At 40.7% G+C, this 16,110-nt stretch overlaps 1 protein-coding gene across 1 annotated transcript in view; it reads left to right on the top strand.

The window, feature by feature from the left end:
• The window catches only part of gpc3 (glypican 3), a 126,023-nt gene that overhangs the window by 54,398 nt on the left and 55,515 nt on the right, over nucleotides 1-16,110 (top strand). The window contains exon 3 of the mRNA XM_077577039.1: nucleotides 13,503-14,185. Within this exon, the coding sequence (XP_077433165.1) occupies nucleotides 13,503-14,185 (683 nt within the window). The remainder of the gene's footprint in view (nucleotides 1-13,502; nucleotides 14,186-16,110) is intronic.

Below are 16,110 nucleotides of genomic sequence, written 5' to 3' on the forward strand. Positions count from 1 at the left end.
GGGAGGATATTCATCTAACGCCACAGGACCTCCTTACAGATGCATATTGGGCGAAAAGTGTGGCTAGTTGATTTGGAGTGGAGCACTTGAGCTTGCTTGTTCATTACATGCCGTCTTAAATTGCATTCACTCGGGATGGGTTTGCACAAATCTTTTTAATCCAACATCTTTAAATTGCAGCCCTGAAAAGCAACCTGGGCTACAGTACCAAATGTCCTCACTGTTTCAGTTTTGTGGTGACAGTTGGTAAGGTACACATGGATTGTTAGGAAAATCACTTATGTCTTGTTTGGTCAGGTTTAAACTGAAAAAAATAAGGATAAAGTCTGACGAGTAATTCCAGAATATTGAAATGAACATTTTGCACCTCATAAAAACTCACAGGGTCATTAATGGGGAGTAAGAAGTAGGAGCAAAGTTTCGGTTGACGCAAGGTCTGGCAATAGCATTAGGCTAATGGCTGGGGGCTAGTACAGCACTGTGTCGGGACACCAAGACGCCACAAATGCTGGTCAGTTAGTACAAATTAAAATTTATAAATAATAATGATGAAATCAACAATAATCTTATTTTTAAAACAGCAACAACAACGTAGCATCCACGTGGAACCATCTTCATCCTCGCTCAGCTGTTCTTGCTGCTTTCTGCTGTAGCTTGGTGCTACCTGTGCAGCACCAGCTAGCTAGCAACAAGCACCAACTGGCAACATAAGGGTCTAGCTGCAGATGCTGGGCGAAAGGACCTGTACCGGAAACACGTGACTTTGAGCGACGCACAAAACGTTTTTTTTTTTTTTTTTACTTTATAAACTATTTAGTTAATTTGAATAAAACAGTATACACACACAACATCAACAACACAACTCCATCGGAAACGTGTTGCCTCTGAATGAAGCACCACGTACAGACGGACTTACATAGTCCAACGTACAACGTCTTCAAATCAACCGTGATTTAAATGTCGACCTTTTTTTATATATAAGGAAATCAAAAGTTTTTGAAGGACATTGATGAGGGTTAAAACAAAGCAAGCCTTGTTGGTATTTGACAATTTGAAGAATTTATTGTCTGATTAGACCTCTTTTTTGTTTTGTTTTCTTTTCCTTTTGTTCGAATGCACGGTTTCATGTTATGTTGTGTGTTTGCAATTCTCATGTTGTATGTAGAAAGATTTGGAGTCGGTTGATTTACTCTGAAAATGTTTTATCGTTTGTGTATTATTACAGGGTGTTATCCTCAAACTTGTTTACACCTAAATAAAAAGTTATGAGTCCTTAACTGTGAGTTATTAGTTATTAGTAAATTTAAAGTACTTGCATTCGAGCCATAAGTTTTAAAATGCTTGAATTTGCAAGAGCAAGATTTTACTACTTTCAGCACCCACCTCAACTGCCGTAAAATTTATAGACACTGGGCTGGATATAAGGAAAGGGAAATGGACATTTAAAAAAAAAAAAAAACTATGGGCGTTTTATGCCACTTAACCTGGGAGCTATTTTATTTTGAAATGGCTTGGTCAGAACCAACAAAAAGCCCAAAAATGGTCAAATAACGCCCAGGAGTTAAGACTCAGGGTACTGCAGCATGCTTAATCCAACAATCCTGCACAATTGAGGAGTCGGCTTTCTAGAAGCATAAATGTATTATGTGTAGACCAACTTTAGTTAAATTGAAAGGAAATTTGACATTGTTTTCCTCTAAGAGATGCTACTTGCTAAGCTATCATGACATGTAATCATTAAACACCAGAATTAAGTGGTTGTGATATTGAGTACACTTTTCACAGAAGTCTTGCTAGAACATTAAAATGGAGAGTATCCAATTTTGAATAGCAAACTAGCAGGCAAATAAAAAAAAGGAGTTATTTCGAGCCATGACAAAATGCTAAAAACAAATAGCTATTAAGGTTACTGGGCACAAAAAAAATGCAGCCTATAAAATCTACCATTAAAAATTGATCTTAGACCTCTGACTGCTCTGAAATTTACTTTTACAATCAATCGATTTCACCTCTGTCTATTTACGATACGTTTTGTTTATATGTTGCAACGTCATCCGCAGAAGCTGAATAAAATAAGAAGCCTGATTTGACAAAGGATTAGAAAGTTCAAATATCTCCTTTCAAATATAGGGAGCAAAAGTAAAACATTATCAGGTAAAAAAATAAATAAAAATAAAAATCTAAAGTACCGATACCTGAAAAATCTACTTAAGGACCTTTTTACTTCCTACCACTAATTATAGGATACAAATTTAACAAAAGGACCCGTTTCTAGCGTGATAGTATTCCTGAATCCTGAGTTGCAAGTTGTGTCTTCACACTATCAATGTGGTTGACTTTTGCCAAGAAGTGCCTTGCAGCTCTGGCACTGCTTGACTCTTGCTGCCTTTGAATGCAGCTTCAAAGCCTTACTCAAGGTTTCTTTTCTGGCAAGATCATACTAAAACCGTCCTTCTTCTACCCTCTGGCCCTTTGCTGGGTTTGCTTATGTCCTTGCGTCCGCTGCACCCCGCTGTGTCCTCTGCACTGCAGTAGTCTGTCCTCTGATGGAGCCTGCTCGTCGGCCCTTTTGACCTAGGCCAACACCACAGCGCCACGGACCAACAAAGTCAATAGTGAAAGTCAGAAATATTGAAAGCGGAAGAAGCCTGGTATATTTTGTATCAGCTTCAATACAAGACTATTGGTTTCTGCATGCTCTGGTTGCAACTTCGGAATGGGAAATGTGTTTATTGGACCAATGATCCATTTTAAACTGAAGGGGATGAATGGATATATTCTTGGTTGCCTTTTAGAGCATGCTCAATGTAGTTAGCCTAGAAGGTGAATGCAGAGTACAAAGTACAGTGGTACTTGAATTAATTAGACCGAAAATTGATTCTGAAAACCAGAATTGGAAGTCTGAGGTGCCAATGTATTTGTCACACTTTTTCATGAATGCAAAGAACGATCTTCAGCTGTGTGACTGTCTCTCATCCTTTCACCCGGAATCATACCTGGCTGTCACACCACCGTGTGCCAAATGTTGGTTCACACTGTGGCCACCTGGCTACCGTTGTGCTCTGCGGGAATGCATTGTGGATGTGTGTGTGTGCTCGCAGTGTTTGTTGGTGTATGTTTACCGTGAAGGACAGATGGAGTAACCTAATACAAATCTCATTTCCACCCCGCTGTCCACTGGCCATCACGGTCTACTGGTGATGCTGTCTGGGCGTTACCAGCATCCTGTCTGCATGGTTCCAGGAATCAGACCCCCACCCCCCATAAGCCACCTTGTAACACTGTGGATACGCGGGCCCATCCCACTAGGTGATCAAGTCTCAGATTACCTGGAACAGTTTGGGAAATGTGTCTGGATAAGCAGCATTGTGTTTTTACAGTCGATGAACCTCGACTGTCTTTGTTGTAAACAGACTCGTAAAATTCCATCACAAAGTCTGCTGGGAAGTGTGTGTATGAGTGGGCGTGTTGTACAAAGGACTGTTATTGAGGACATTTAGAATCATATATGTACATCTTTTCATAGTCATCATGAAATATTTTTAAATTGGTGGTGGGATTCAATAAAAAAACAAAAACAGTAGGATCCAGGCCTCTATTTAATTCAATAAATGCTTAATTAATGTCTTCATTCAAAGTTTTTCAATTCAAATATATTTTGGGCAATACACAAGTGCATTTTCAATATGAGCAGCATCAGCTGGGATAGGCTCCAGTTCAGCCATGACCCTAACGAGGACAAGCGTGGCTGGATTTCCATCAGCATTTTGAGCTGAGACTCATTCAACTCATAAATTGAAGTTGGCTACATTCAAGTTTTAAAGAGACTTTTAAAAACACACACAAATAAAGCACTTTATCCTGTTGCATAATAGACTATTTAAACCCAATGCCCCATAGGAAATAACAGTGAAAAAAGATATGAAATATAAAACCTAAATGATATATTATACAGCTAATAGTAATAGGTAAGTATTTTTTAGTTAAAGTAGCACTAAGGAACTTTTCAACCTTAATAAAATATTGACTTGAAACCAGTTGAATGGTACCTTTGCCAAGGCCTGAAGGGGTCTGTATATTTTTTACTGCCACTAAGCAACTTTGAGGTGGATGGTAGGAACACTGCCACTCAAAAAACTACAAATGTGCTGGCTGCTTTATGGCATACATCAAAAGCTACCCAGGATGAAAGGACAGTCAAGGATCAACATTGGCCCGGATTCCACTTGAAGGAGTGAGCTAAAAAAAAACGACGCAATGCGCTTGTCCTCATAGGAAATGTGGTCTTCCTTCAGACATAACAATACCGCTTTTGTCCATATGTTGTCGCCATAATCAACGTAAACTGAAAGTTCCTTTGTGTTGCTTTAACTGCTGGATACAGTAAAACACATAAAAACTGTTAAGTTCTTAACATTAACTTTTATGGAGACATGGTGACAAAGAGAATCTAATGCATATATTTGACCTATTTTGGTTCCCAGCACAAGCCTAGCGCAACATGCAGGCTAACTGTTCTAACGTTTATTTTACTTTTTTTTTGTAGACTTAGCACAGGTAGATTTGTGCGTACCTGGGTGTTGTGCGCCATTGTGGAATTAAACGGAGCCTTTTCACGGCCAATTGTAGTGGAATTAAAATCGGGTCGTCAGAGAGCACTCCGCCTTTTGTTGTAACAGAAAATAGACTTGCTGGGGTCTGTGCATAACATTGGCTGGTAAACTGCAAGCTCTCCCATTGGCTGGATGTGACGTGGGCAATTGGAGACCAGGAAGCATTAAGATGATAATGATAATAATTCGTACAATTAATTGATTTCTACACTGATTCAGAGGGTTTGTTGTAGTGTTGTCACGATACCAAAATTTTGACTTCAGTACTATACCTGTACGATACCGGTACTGAAACGGTACCTCGACAAAAATCTAAAACATCAGCAAAAGCAGCAAAATAATTTTATTTTTTATTTTTATATACTGTATGTGCCTTTGCATTGCATGCCATATTCTTGAAGTACTGTATTTGACTCCATTTGATGTCATTCGTTTTAAATATTGGTAATACGGTGGCACTCCTCCCATGACTCAATGTAACGTTGCTAGAGTGCGTGCATGTCTCTGCTCTTTTCCATTACGCTCCCAATTAGTCGAATGCGTAATCAAATACTATAAACTGGGAACAAAATAATTTACACTTGACTTATTTTTTAAGGGACGTGTCAAAAAATGCCTCACAACCTGTCGCTCTGTCAGTCATCTGGGCTTTTTTTATACATATTTACACTTAATTAGCGCATCGTGCTTCTCAACAAGGAGGCCAGCGAGCGCTTCAGTGTTCAGTGCGTGAAGCCATCTTCCTGAGCCCTCTCACACACAAACTGAAAAAGGCGTGCCACTTAAGGCGTTTTCCGCATATCGGTAGACAGGTGACCATGCGTGCCTTTAAAAAAAGAGTTGGCAGGCTGTCTTGTATTTATTTTTTTTAAGAACCGGTGCTAATTATTTTTTGCTACCGAGCCGTTTTTGATGCCAAAACATCAAGGTATGGTACTGGTACCGGTATTCTGTGCAACACTACTTCGTTGTCATATTTATGAATGAAATGGATGACATCAACCATATACGTCCGTGGTGTGCAAAATCTGTCTGCCTGTGCTTTGATCAAATCCACCAGAATCACCTTACATGCGCCACTAGATAGACCTGTTTTTTGCGAGTCTAAAACCTAGTCTACTGTTTGTCACCAGATTGTGAGACAAGCCGGGGGTGCGACAGCAGCCAGAACTCCCAGCGAGGCATACCATATCATGTTCACAAACATGGTAAAATAGACTTGCCTCAACACGAAAATTAAGATGCACCTGTTTTTAGGCCGATAACAGTCTACCTGTGAGGGACACCAGAGACGAGGCAGCTCCGTGCGCCATAACACCCAGTGAGACGCAAAATGGCCCCAAACACACTAGACTAGACTTTCCCTAGCTGGCACCAATATTTACACCTGTTTTTATGTTGAGAGCACGGGCGCCAGTCTGCCAAAATAGGGCCCCTAGACCATAAAGGGATATTTTTTACTGTGTTGCAAGCATTTCCATTTCCATGGTAGTTGTCTCATTTTCTTTTTTTCCATCATCAAATATCCCATCATAAAAATTCTTTCTGTGGTGGAATTTGAACGTGAGCTGTTAATCCTTATGAATGTCCTCCTTGGGAAGCTCGCACATCCACTATTTTGACCAGGACCAGGTGTTTGCAACTTCTACATCCGTCTCTATGGCATCTAGAGGTGACACTCCATCAGCCAAATGGATTAGTCTCATTGTTGTGGTAATTTATTGATGTTTTCTTCACACGCGGATAAAAGGGGAAATGGCGAGAAGATGGATGAGGCGGTCCAGCGCGAGGCTGCTATGGCAGACAACCACAGTCAGTGGTCAGCCAGTCTTGTCTGCTATGAGCCCCGCAGCTGATTTATTTGACAAGCCGTCTGATGGCTTCATGAACGTTGACTACGTTCAATGACAGAGCGTTCATAGATTATATGAAAAGCCTGTTTCGTGTCACTTTCAGCTTTTTGATGTCAAAATGAAGGGCTGTCTTCGCATTAGATCATTTTTAATGTGCACAGCTTTAAGGCAGACTTTGGATAATGACATGACAAACTTAGAAAGAAGATCTGCCTTATGATATGCTAACACGATGGAAATATAACACTGGTGACAGTCAGTGCCCTCTGCAGGACTTTGAGGGACCCGATCTGTATTTTAATACTTAAAGGAAATGAGACACTTTAATTCAGTGAAACTGACAGGACTCCGGGATGAAAATCATATTGTAAGTAGTCCAGTCTGTCTAGCCTGCTCTTGCTTGTGTCCTCTCCTAAGTCTTTTTGCCAGCACTTGGCTGCAGTTATAAAAATCTTGATCCTTGGGTGAAAATGTTGAAATTTGGAGGGCCGGGGCGAATGAGGCCGATATATTTCAATCTCGCTGCTTCTTCGCGCGTGTGCCTTCAGTCTCAGAGGACAAACGGGCAGCCAGCTTGCCTCCATCTGTGACACTGACAAAGTAAATGTTACCACTAATTCTAATTGTGTCCCTGTAGCTATCCATCTGTGGGCTACTGCTTTGCTAATGTGTGTTCCCAACCCCCCTGCAGTCGCATCCAGAATGTCACAGGTCTCTGACATACAGGCCCTCTCCCTCCATTAGAGGACACCTGATCCCGCACAGGCTTTCACTGATGAGGGGGGGGGGAAACAGCAGCATGCGCAGGAAATGGGCTTGCGGTGTTTCTTACCATGACCCTGGCTACTTACAGCCATTAAATTGCGTTTATCACGAGCCCGCTAGTCTGTCTCGAAAACTTTACAAAGTGGCTGCTGTTTGTGGTGAAAAGGATACTATCGGTAGCAGCTGAATTAGAGGAAAATAAGAAGTAAAAGAAAGAAGAAGCTAATACGCTTGAGGTGGATTTGCAGCCTGGCACCACATTTATTGTTCAAGTTTCTCTTATCAGGGGAAGGTACTGTATATCTCAGGTGTAACAGCAGTCTAAAAAATGTAAACCAAAGTTTACCACGACACTCTTAAGACTTCTTAATCAAACCGTGTTGCTGTATAAAGGCGATAACGCTACGCTTGCCTTTTGTTCTCCTGAAGCGTTATGCTATCACATTAACCGCCGGATGAAAGAAAGCCTATCCAATTAGCATATTACCTAACATCTACTTCAAGCCATCAATAAAAATCCACTTAACACTCATATCACACCATACATACCCCACAAAGTCCGTGTTAAGCGTGAACAACACACAGAGTCTCTTTGAGAGAAGTCGATGAAAGAATGAGTTATTATTTATGGTGTGTGTGTGTGTGTGTACCATCAAGGAAGCTAGCCTCAAAGAATGAGAACCAGCACCAGGTGAGCACAACCCAAAGAAATGTATGATTATCCATCCTTTTTCGACACCGCTTATCCTCATTTGGGGAAATGGATGACCTGGAGCTGATCCAAGCTGACTTTGGGCAAGTGGCAGGTGCACCCGAGACCTGTCGCACATGTGCACGCTCATGTCAACAGTAATCTAACTTGAGACAAGGGTGATTGTGTGACTGTTTACATTCTTCCAAGGACATTCTTAAGGGATTCTGTTGACAATTTACTTATACAGCAATTTCCATTTACAATAGCACTGTTAGTACAAGTATTCTCTTTGATCATTTTTGAATATGCACCGATACCGCTAGTACTTTTGATAAATAAAATTTCATGTAATACAATGACAAAAAAATTGTGACCAAAGCTTTCTTTTTGATAAAGATGATGTGTCAAAAACTACAGTATAGTGCTAACTAATGCAGAGGAGGACTTACTCAATGGTAGATCCATTTTTTTTTTTTGCCTTAAGTATCGGTGGCTGGTATTAACAACATCCACGACCTGATACCTTATATTAAGGCTGGAATTGGATCAATACTGATACCTGGTATCAGTAATCGCAACCCCCTTGTTTATAAAAATATCAGATTTCGTTAGATTAAAACGTTTGTGGGCGGGTTCAACTTTGTTTCAAAATTGTAACATATTAAAGTAACACTAAATAGGATTTGAACCTTCAATTCATATTTTCATAATTCTGCTGCTAAAGCATAGACTTATAGCTAGATTAATGAAACCTTTGTCATGGCCTGAGGGGGTCTCTATCATTTTTAATGGCACTAAACAACTGGTGGGTGGTGTCAACCCTGCCACACGGCATACGTGCTTTCACTAGTCGTTCCAGACGAAAGTCAAGTCAAACTTTTTACGCACGATTACTGTTATCATGCAGAAGCTACAAAACACCCCAAGAAACGAAGATTTTTGTCCGAGGCGACAATAATAATGATGATAAAAAGCCTTCCTGTAGGATTTCACTCGCTGGCGAGGCGGAAGACAGGTGATTTCCAAACCACGCTGCCTTTGCGGGGACTCGGCTCTTTTTAGAAGGTAGCGTTCTATGCTCACATAAAAAATGATTATGCTAATGTTAGCTATTGGAAAATTGCGTAGTAGCAATAAATAGCCAGCAGTTTGATAGTTCGCCTTCCCACACTCACCCGACCAGCCACGCAACACTCAAAAGTTGTGTTTTTTCTTGTTTACGAATGCTTGTGAATGCATCGCAGGGTGGGAGCGCAGCCGCTTATGTGTACAATTAAGAAGGTCACAACCATCGTCTGCTGTTAACATATTTGAGAAATGTTGCAATGCTGTATAAAGAAAAAATAGAAAATAGCCACTGGAAACAATGTAATTCAGTCCAACTGCGGACTTCTTTGGACGTCCGGATTTCACATGATATGCGCTTGGCCTCATGGGAAATGTGGTTCTTTCAAGGGAAAACAATACCGCTTTTGTCCAAAGGTGCTGCCAAATGCTGCTTTGTTGCTCATTTGTGCTACTTTAAGGAAAGTTGTCTCTTTATCGTGATGAAAAAGTAATTGGACTTTTACTCCCTTGCTTCCACATCCTTAGTGTAAACTCATCTGCTTTTTCTCCACATTTAATTAATATTCTGTCTGAAATACATAAAAATTTAGGATATTGGTTATATATTTGCTGTTTTAGTGGAACCCATTATAGAAAATTGAATGCTTTTTGCTTGTATACAAATAGTTTGGTCTCCGGAGTGTGAAAGTAAGCTTCTTATTTCGTCAAATGTGTCTGAATTTTGCCAGATTGTGATGTAGCAGTGCAGCTATTTTACATAGCACTGCTTCTGATTAATGACGCATGCTTTAATGTTCAAAGTTGTTGACGTGGGCGTATGTTCGCGGATCCACACACAAATTGCTAAGTGTAATTTCTCCATGAGTGAAAATGTCTATCTTTATGGGGACTCACTTTTGTGTTCAGACCTTGGGCTATTTGAGAACGAGTAGCTGACCGACCCCCCAATTATCCTTGTAATGAAAGCCTTTTGAAAGGGACGAGTAGTGACCTAAGACAGAACCACCTAGACAAAAGCAACGCAATTTTAAACGAAGTGTTCTGAGCGTCTGTGTATTGTGTGTATTTGGACTGAAGCATGTCAGAGAGCCGTTATTAAGACAAAGCTTAATATCTCTCCTATAAAATCTCAAGAGAAATGTACCCTGCGACCTATCGATTGAGTAGAGATGAGATGTCTAAGCATGTGTACAAATCTTAGACCATCAATCAGTGCTCGCCATAGCATGATGAAGACTACGTTTAAAAGTGAAATGACTTTTAAGATGGTATTTATGTTGATGTTTTCATCCATTGAAATACACAATAAAAAATACAGTGGTACTGACTTTCATATGGTGAATTTGCTTGCTGAGTGATGCTGTATTTCCTGTGGTATTCTCTTCTCATTGATAGCGCTTATTCAAAGCAAACCAGTTGTCCATATCTTTTGTGGATGTCGTGTCACATATCAACTTCCTTATTGGGTAAAAATGTTCACTGCAAAACCATTTTTTTTTTGTTCTGCGCTACTGAGACAGATTGTCAGATCATTTTGCTGTGTAAAAGTCTCAGAGGACTGCTAAGAGCATCATTTGATGCAGAATGAAGACACAAATGAAAGTTTCCCATCAAGTCATCTCCTGTGAAATCAGACATATATATATATATATATATATAAATAAAAAGAAGATGAAATGGCATGCTGTTCAAGCAAATAAGCCATAACTGCCTTCAGTGTCCCTCATAGCAATGCATTTCCCTGCACATACACTAGAAGCTCAAGCTATCGTTCCAAACGGAGGTGTAGTGGACCCGTGGGGGTATAACTTCAACATCACTTACTTGCCTCTCTCTCCAGGGGAAAGCTTCATTGCACCGACTCTCTGCTCCCCGTGAAGTTCGATAATAGTGCTAGAAATCCCTGCTATTATTGTCCTTTCATACTATGGCTGCTGGCTGCGGTGATAGAGCCCTCATCTCCTGTGCCAGCTTGGAGATAAGACGTTGAGTCTTTGAGACTCAGGATGCCGCTGATTATTTTCCTTCCTCACTTTCCTTGCTCCTTTATGGACACTCGTATACAGTACTGGCTGCGTGTAAACATTAATACTAGAGCTGTCAAACGATGACATTTTTGAATCAGATCAATCACATCTTAGAATTTCATTCTTTTGAAATTTAACGCCAAGGAGGACGTCTTCAACATTTTTTGATCCACTGCGCACGCTCAGCCTCTTCATTTTCTAATCAGTTAATTACTTGCATAATTTAAAATGGAAAAAAATGACCCCAATATTTTGACATGAACAAATATTCTAAATGTGATACGTACACATTTATTAAATGCTTTACTTTAATACATTAAATTATGTTTATTATGCTAAAACATGACCTGTGCAACCTTAAACGTAGCCATCCGCTGTCACGCTAAAGGATAATCTATGGTCAAAATTAATAATGGGATTAATCTGCATTAATTCATGATTAATGCAATATTTTTTTGCGATTAATTAATCAGTTAACGCTTTAACTTTGACAGCACTAATTAACACACACATCGTGAGTTCCTGTTTTTTTTTTCACGTTATCAGTGTTATATTGTATTTTGCACTCCAGAAAATAATGTTAGACCTCTGATAAGGAAAAGTTCAACACAATGCTCTTTAATAAAAATACCACCACAAAATAACAAAACAAACATATTACATATATTGCTCATAACTGTGAAGGAGTAGGCTATTTCTTCCACACTGTGAAGAAAAAATCATTTGGATAACTCTTTTATTTAACTACTAGAGATCATATTTGAACTACAATAAACTTTTCATCATGGGGATACATTCCAGACCAAACAGTAACAGGTAAAAATCTGGCATACACAGAGGCCACCTATAAAATATTTTGAAAATAATTTGGCTGGTTGCGTGTGAGTGTCTTGGTGTGAGCTGTGGCCAATAGCAGCTCCTGTATGAGTGTGCTTCATTGTGCTTTACCCCCACCTATCCATAAACATATCATCTTTGACAATAACTACTAAAAATGTAAAAATATCCAAAGGGCACTACATGATATTGTCACGACACTAACCTCACGATACGATAATTATCACAATATTTTGGGGAGCTTGTCGATATAAAGAAAATCATGATATATAAAAACATCATGGCATAAAAACCCACGATATTGTAATATATATATATATATACACTCACGATTAATCGCAAATTTTATATCTGTTCTTAATGTACAATCAATAAACTGTACAATAAAATATTTTTAATAAGTTTTCATACTATTGTTAACATAAAAGTGGAAAAAATGTTAAACCAATAGAATTATGGCTGCATCTTTTAGTCTTTGATACAGTAATTTCATATTAATTCATAAAATTGAGTTAAGATTAAAAAGATGTACTGTAAAAAACGAGGTGATATTAATTTGTGTTGAGGTCATTTTTTCTGCCACTAGAGGGCATAATTGCATTTGTAAGATGGTGACAGCTCAGTGCATTTTTCTTTTCATATTAAGAGCTATCTAATCTTTAACGCTAAGTAACGTGTGAAATTCTGCAAATTTTTTCAATTGTACAATATAACTCGATCCCAGTATTAAATGTATTACTCCTAAATTTTGACGTGGACGTGTCTGCTGCATTGCAATTGGAATTCCCCCAGTACAGGCTTTCCAAGAAAGGGGCGGTCATTAATCGTGTGTTAAAAAAATGATAATTTTGACACCTCTAATTAATTAATACATTGATAAAAAAGCACAATATTGCTTTGTGCATAACAGCAGTGACAACGAAACAGGCTTAGCCAGTAATTTTATTTAAAATGTTTCATCTACATAATGCCAATTAGTTGAGGTCATATTCATACACATAGTACAGGTAACATTAACCTCAATGCACATAAACAACTGACAATCACTAATAACATGTTATAAATTGAGTCAATTTGTGTAGGAACGCCAACGTGTTGCGTTCCTCTTCATCTGGCCGTTAGTGTGGATCTTAAACGCAGCTGGCAAAAACATCCATCCATTCATCCATTTTCTTAACCGCTTATCCTCACAAGGGTCGCGGGGGGCACTGGAGCCTATCTCAGCTGGCTTCAGGCAGTAGGCGGGTTACACCCTAAACTGGTTGGCAGCCAATCACAGGGCACACAGAGACAAACAACCATCCACACTCACAATCACACCTGTAGACAATTTGGAGTGTTCAATTAACCTGCCATGCATGTCTTTGGAATGTGGGAGGAAAATGGAGTTCCCGGAGAAAACCCACACAGGCACGGGAGAACATGTAAACTACACCCAGGAAGGCCGAAGACTCGATCTCACGCTCTGTGCACTGGGAGGTGGACGTGCTAACCAGTCATCCACCGTGCCGCCTGGCAAAAACATGCCACATTAAAATTAAACTGCACTAATAACGACGATACTAGCAGTTTTAATATTGCGATATTGCTGTTATCGTTTCATCCCTAATAACTACCCCCTGTTTGTTTGCTTGTTGTCTTGCAGAGGCTTTTGACTTGGTGCTGCGTCATGGTCGGAATGCAACGCTGGCTATGCTCAAATCGGATTTCCCCGCTCTCGGAGGTGGAGCCCAGAGCTCAGTCGGGCAGCTCTTCCTGGACATGTCGCTCTACATCCTGGGCTCGGACTCCACAGTGGATCACATGGTGGCAGTGCTCTATGGCCGCCTTTTTCACATGACATATCGACGCCTGCTTGGGGGCAGCGGGTCTTTGTCTGAGGAGTGTATCAAAGAGGCCTGGAAGGACTCGGGAGCCTTCGGCCCTTATCCCAAACTGATGACGACTCGCCTCTCCCGCTCCCTCCTCGCAACGCGAGTCTTTCTCCAGGCGTTGAACCTGGGCATCGAAGTTGTTAACACCACCGACCACCTGCGACCCGGTCGGGACTGTGGCCGAGCCTTGATGAGACTGTGGTACTGTCCGCACTGCCAGGGCTTGCTGGGGCCGCCAGTCTGCAGGGGCTTCTGCCAAGCGGTGATGCACGGCTGCCTGGGGGGAGCGGCCGAGGTGCAGCCTCATTGGAAGACGTACGTGGACGGCTTGGGGAAGTTGGCGGCGGCCATGAGCAGCGAACAGGACATGGAGGCGGTTGTCCTCAGACTCCCGGCTATGATCAAACTGGCTCTCAAACACGCTGTAAATGCGCGCAGCCGTCTCAGTGGTGTGGTGAGTCACACACACACACACACACGCACACACGCACGCACGCACGCACGCACGCACGCACGCACGCACGCACGCACGCACGCACGCACGCACGCACGCACGCACGCACGCACGCACGCACAGGCCCGAAACCAGAAAATACTATAAAATCGGAACTCTGAATTTTATGAGGGGAAACAATGATTTTACTGCCAGTCTCGATGTCTGTGAGCTCAAACCTTTTATTGAATTACAGACTCGCCAGCTCACCTTTCTCTCTCTCTCTTTTTCCCATTTTGTTATTTGTGCAAAGTATCGTGTCTGTCTCTCCTTTGAATCTATAAGCGAGCACCTTGAGTTTAATTCTTGGCTCAAATCTTCATGTTCATGTTTGCAATATTCGTCCTGTGATTGCATGCTTTTCCAAATGCATGGAATCTTAATAATTGAAGACTCTATAAAGGCTTGATGAATATTTAATATGTGCCCTGCAGTTGACTGGCGACCAGTTGAGGGGTACCAAAGCTCAAATGCTGATTCTTGTTTTTGTCACAATTTGTCTGAAAAGGTCTTTACATTCAAAAAATAACCAGGGGGTGCAACAAGTTTGTTGTGGTTTTCCATTGAGCACAACATTTTAAGGATTCATTTATTGAGATTTCAGAGTTGGGGGGGAGGTTCACAAGCGCACACCCGTTCCAATTTACAAAGACTGGCGTTCTTGGGAAGAACATTTTCAAGTATGCTCAAGTCAGTGTTCTTCATATAGAGAAATGGCGGTTGTCTTGTGGTTCACGTCTTCTCCTGTTCGTTCGGCCTTTTGTTTCCACCTGTGCCCGTCAACCCGGTCCCTCGTCTCTACCAATCAGCTCCTTCAGTCACTTTTGTCTTGTCCAGGTGTTCCTCGTTATCTGGTTTGTTTGCTTGTATTTAGTTCCCTGTTTTGTTTCCGTCTTTGTTGGTTCATTTTGTTTGCTGTCTGTTAAAATCTTGTTGTTTTGGACTTTTGATAATTTAGTAGTTTTCATTAATCCATGATTCCCTTTTTGTTTCTTTTAATATCAAATGCTCTTTTTGAGAGCTTTTCGTGCCTTGCCTCCCTGTTTCCTTGCACTTGGGTCCTCAACACACATCTGTACCAAAACCAAAATGATCAAACAGAGCTTTTAAGAAAATGTTTTCTTGTGAAATTTTGCACATTTTTGACAAGTGAGCATGATTATTCATAAAGGTTTTTTTTTTTTAGAAAAAAAATCCCCTCTTGGATCTCTATAAAATGTGTAGGTGTACCAGTGAGAGTATATTAGCAGTTTTAAAAGCAACATTTTCCGAGTCATAAAGCGAATGTATAAAAGTGTCGGAGAACATTGTTTTAACAAGCATTTCTTTTTTTTTTTCAGCAGTAAAAGCCGTCCCAATAGCGGTGACCCGTTATGTGCGGTTTCTACTGCAATAAAAGCGTCAGGTTTGTTCGAGGCCCACAAGTGAAGTCAGGGAGAAGTGCTCATGAAATATGGAGGCATTTTTTCTGCCACAGCGACAGAGCCGGATGTGTGTTTGCTCTTGTATATCTGGTGAACTTTTCACTCTCACACCCGGAATCCCCACAGTGACTGGGTTTCCACTCACAAACCATTATTTATTAATTTGCAGGTTGACCTCGCTTACTCCGCATCCACAAATCGCTGGTGCTCCTTCACTCTCTCTGTGCAGGATCCCCATTTAAAATTAAATACTATTGCAGTTACAGTTGCCACGGATGACTTTAATGTGTGTTCCTTGCTAAGCCCGGTTCCACTATATAGGATTATAGCTGCTATGTCAGTGTGTTGCTCCACTTTGTGACAAGGTCGTGCGTCTCTTGTCTTAGTGGGTTAGTGCTCCAAGGGTGTCATTGAAAGGACAGCAAAGTTGTTTCACTTACTGATAGTTTTGTCTCTCTAAAA

The sequence above is a fragment of the Vanacampus margaritifer genome, chromosome 10 (genome assembly GCF_051991255.1).
Source record: "Vanacampus margaritifer isolate UIUO_Vmar chromosome 10, RoL_Vmar_1.0, whole genome shotgun sequence".
NCBI lineage: Eukaryota > Metazoa > Chordata > Actinopteri > Syngnathiformes > Syngnathidae > Vanacampus > Vanacampus margaritifer.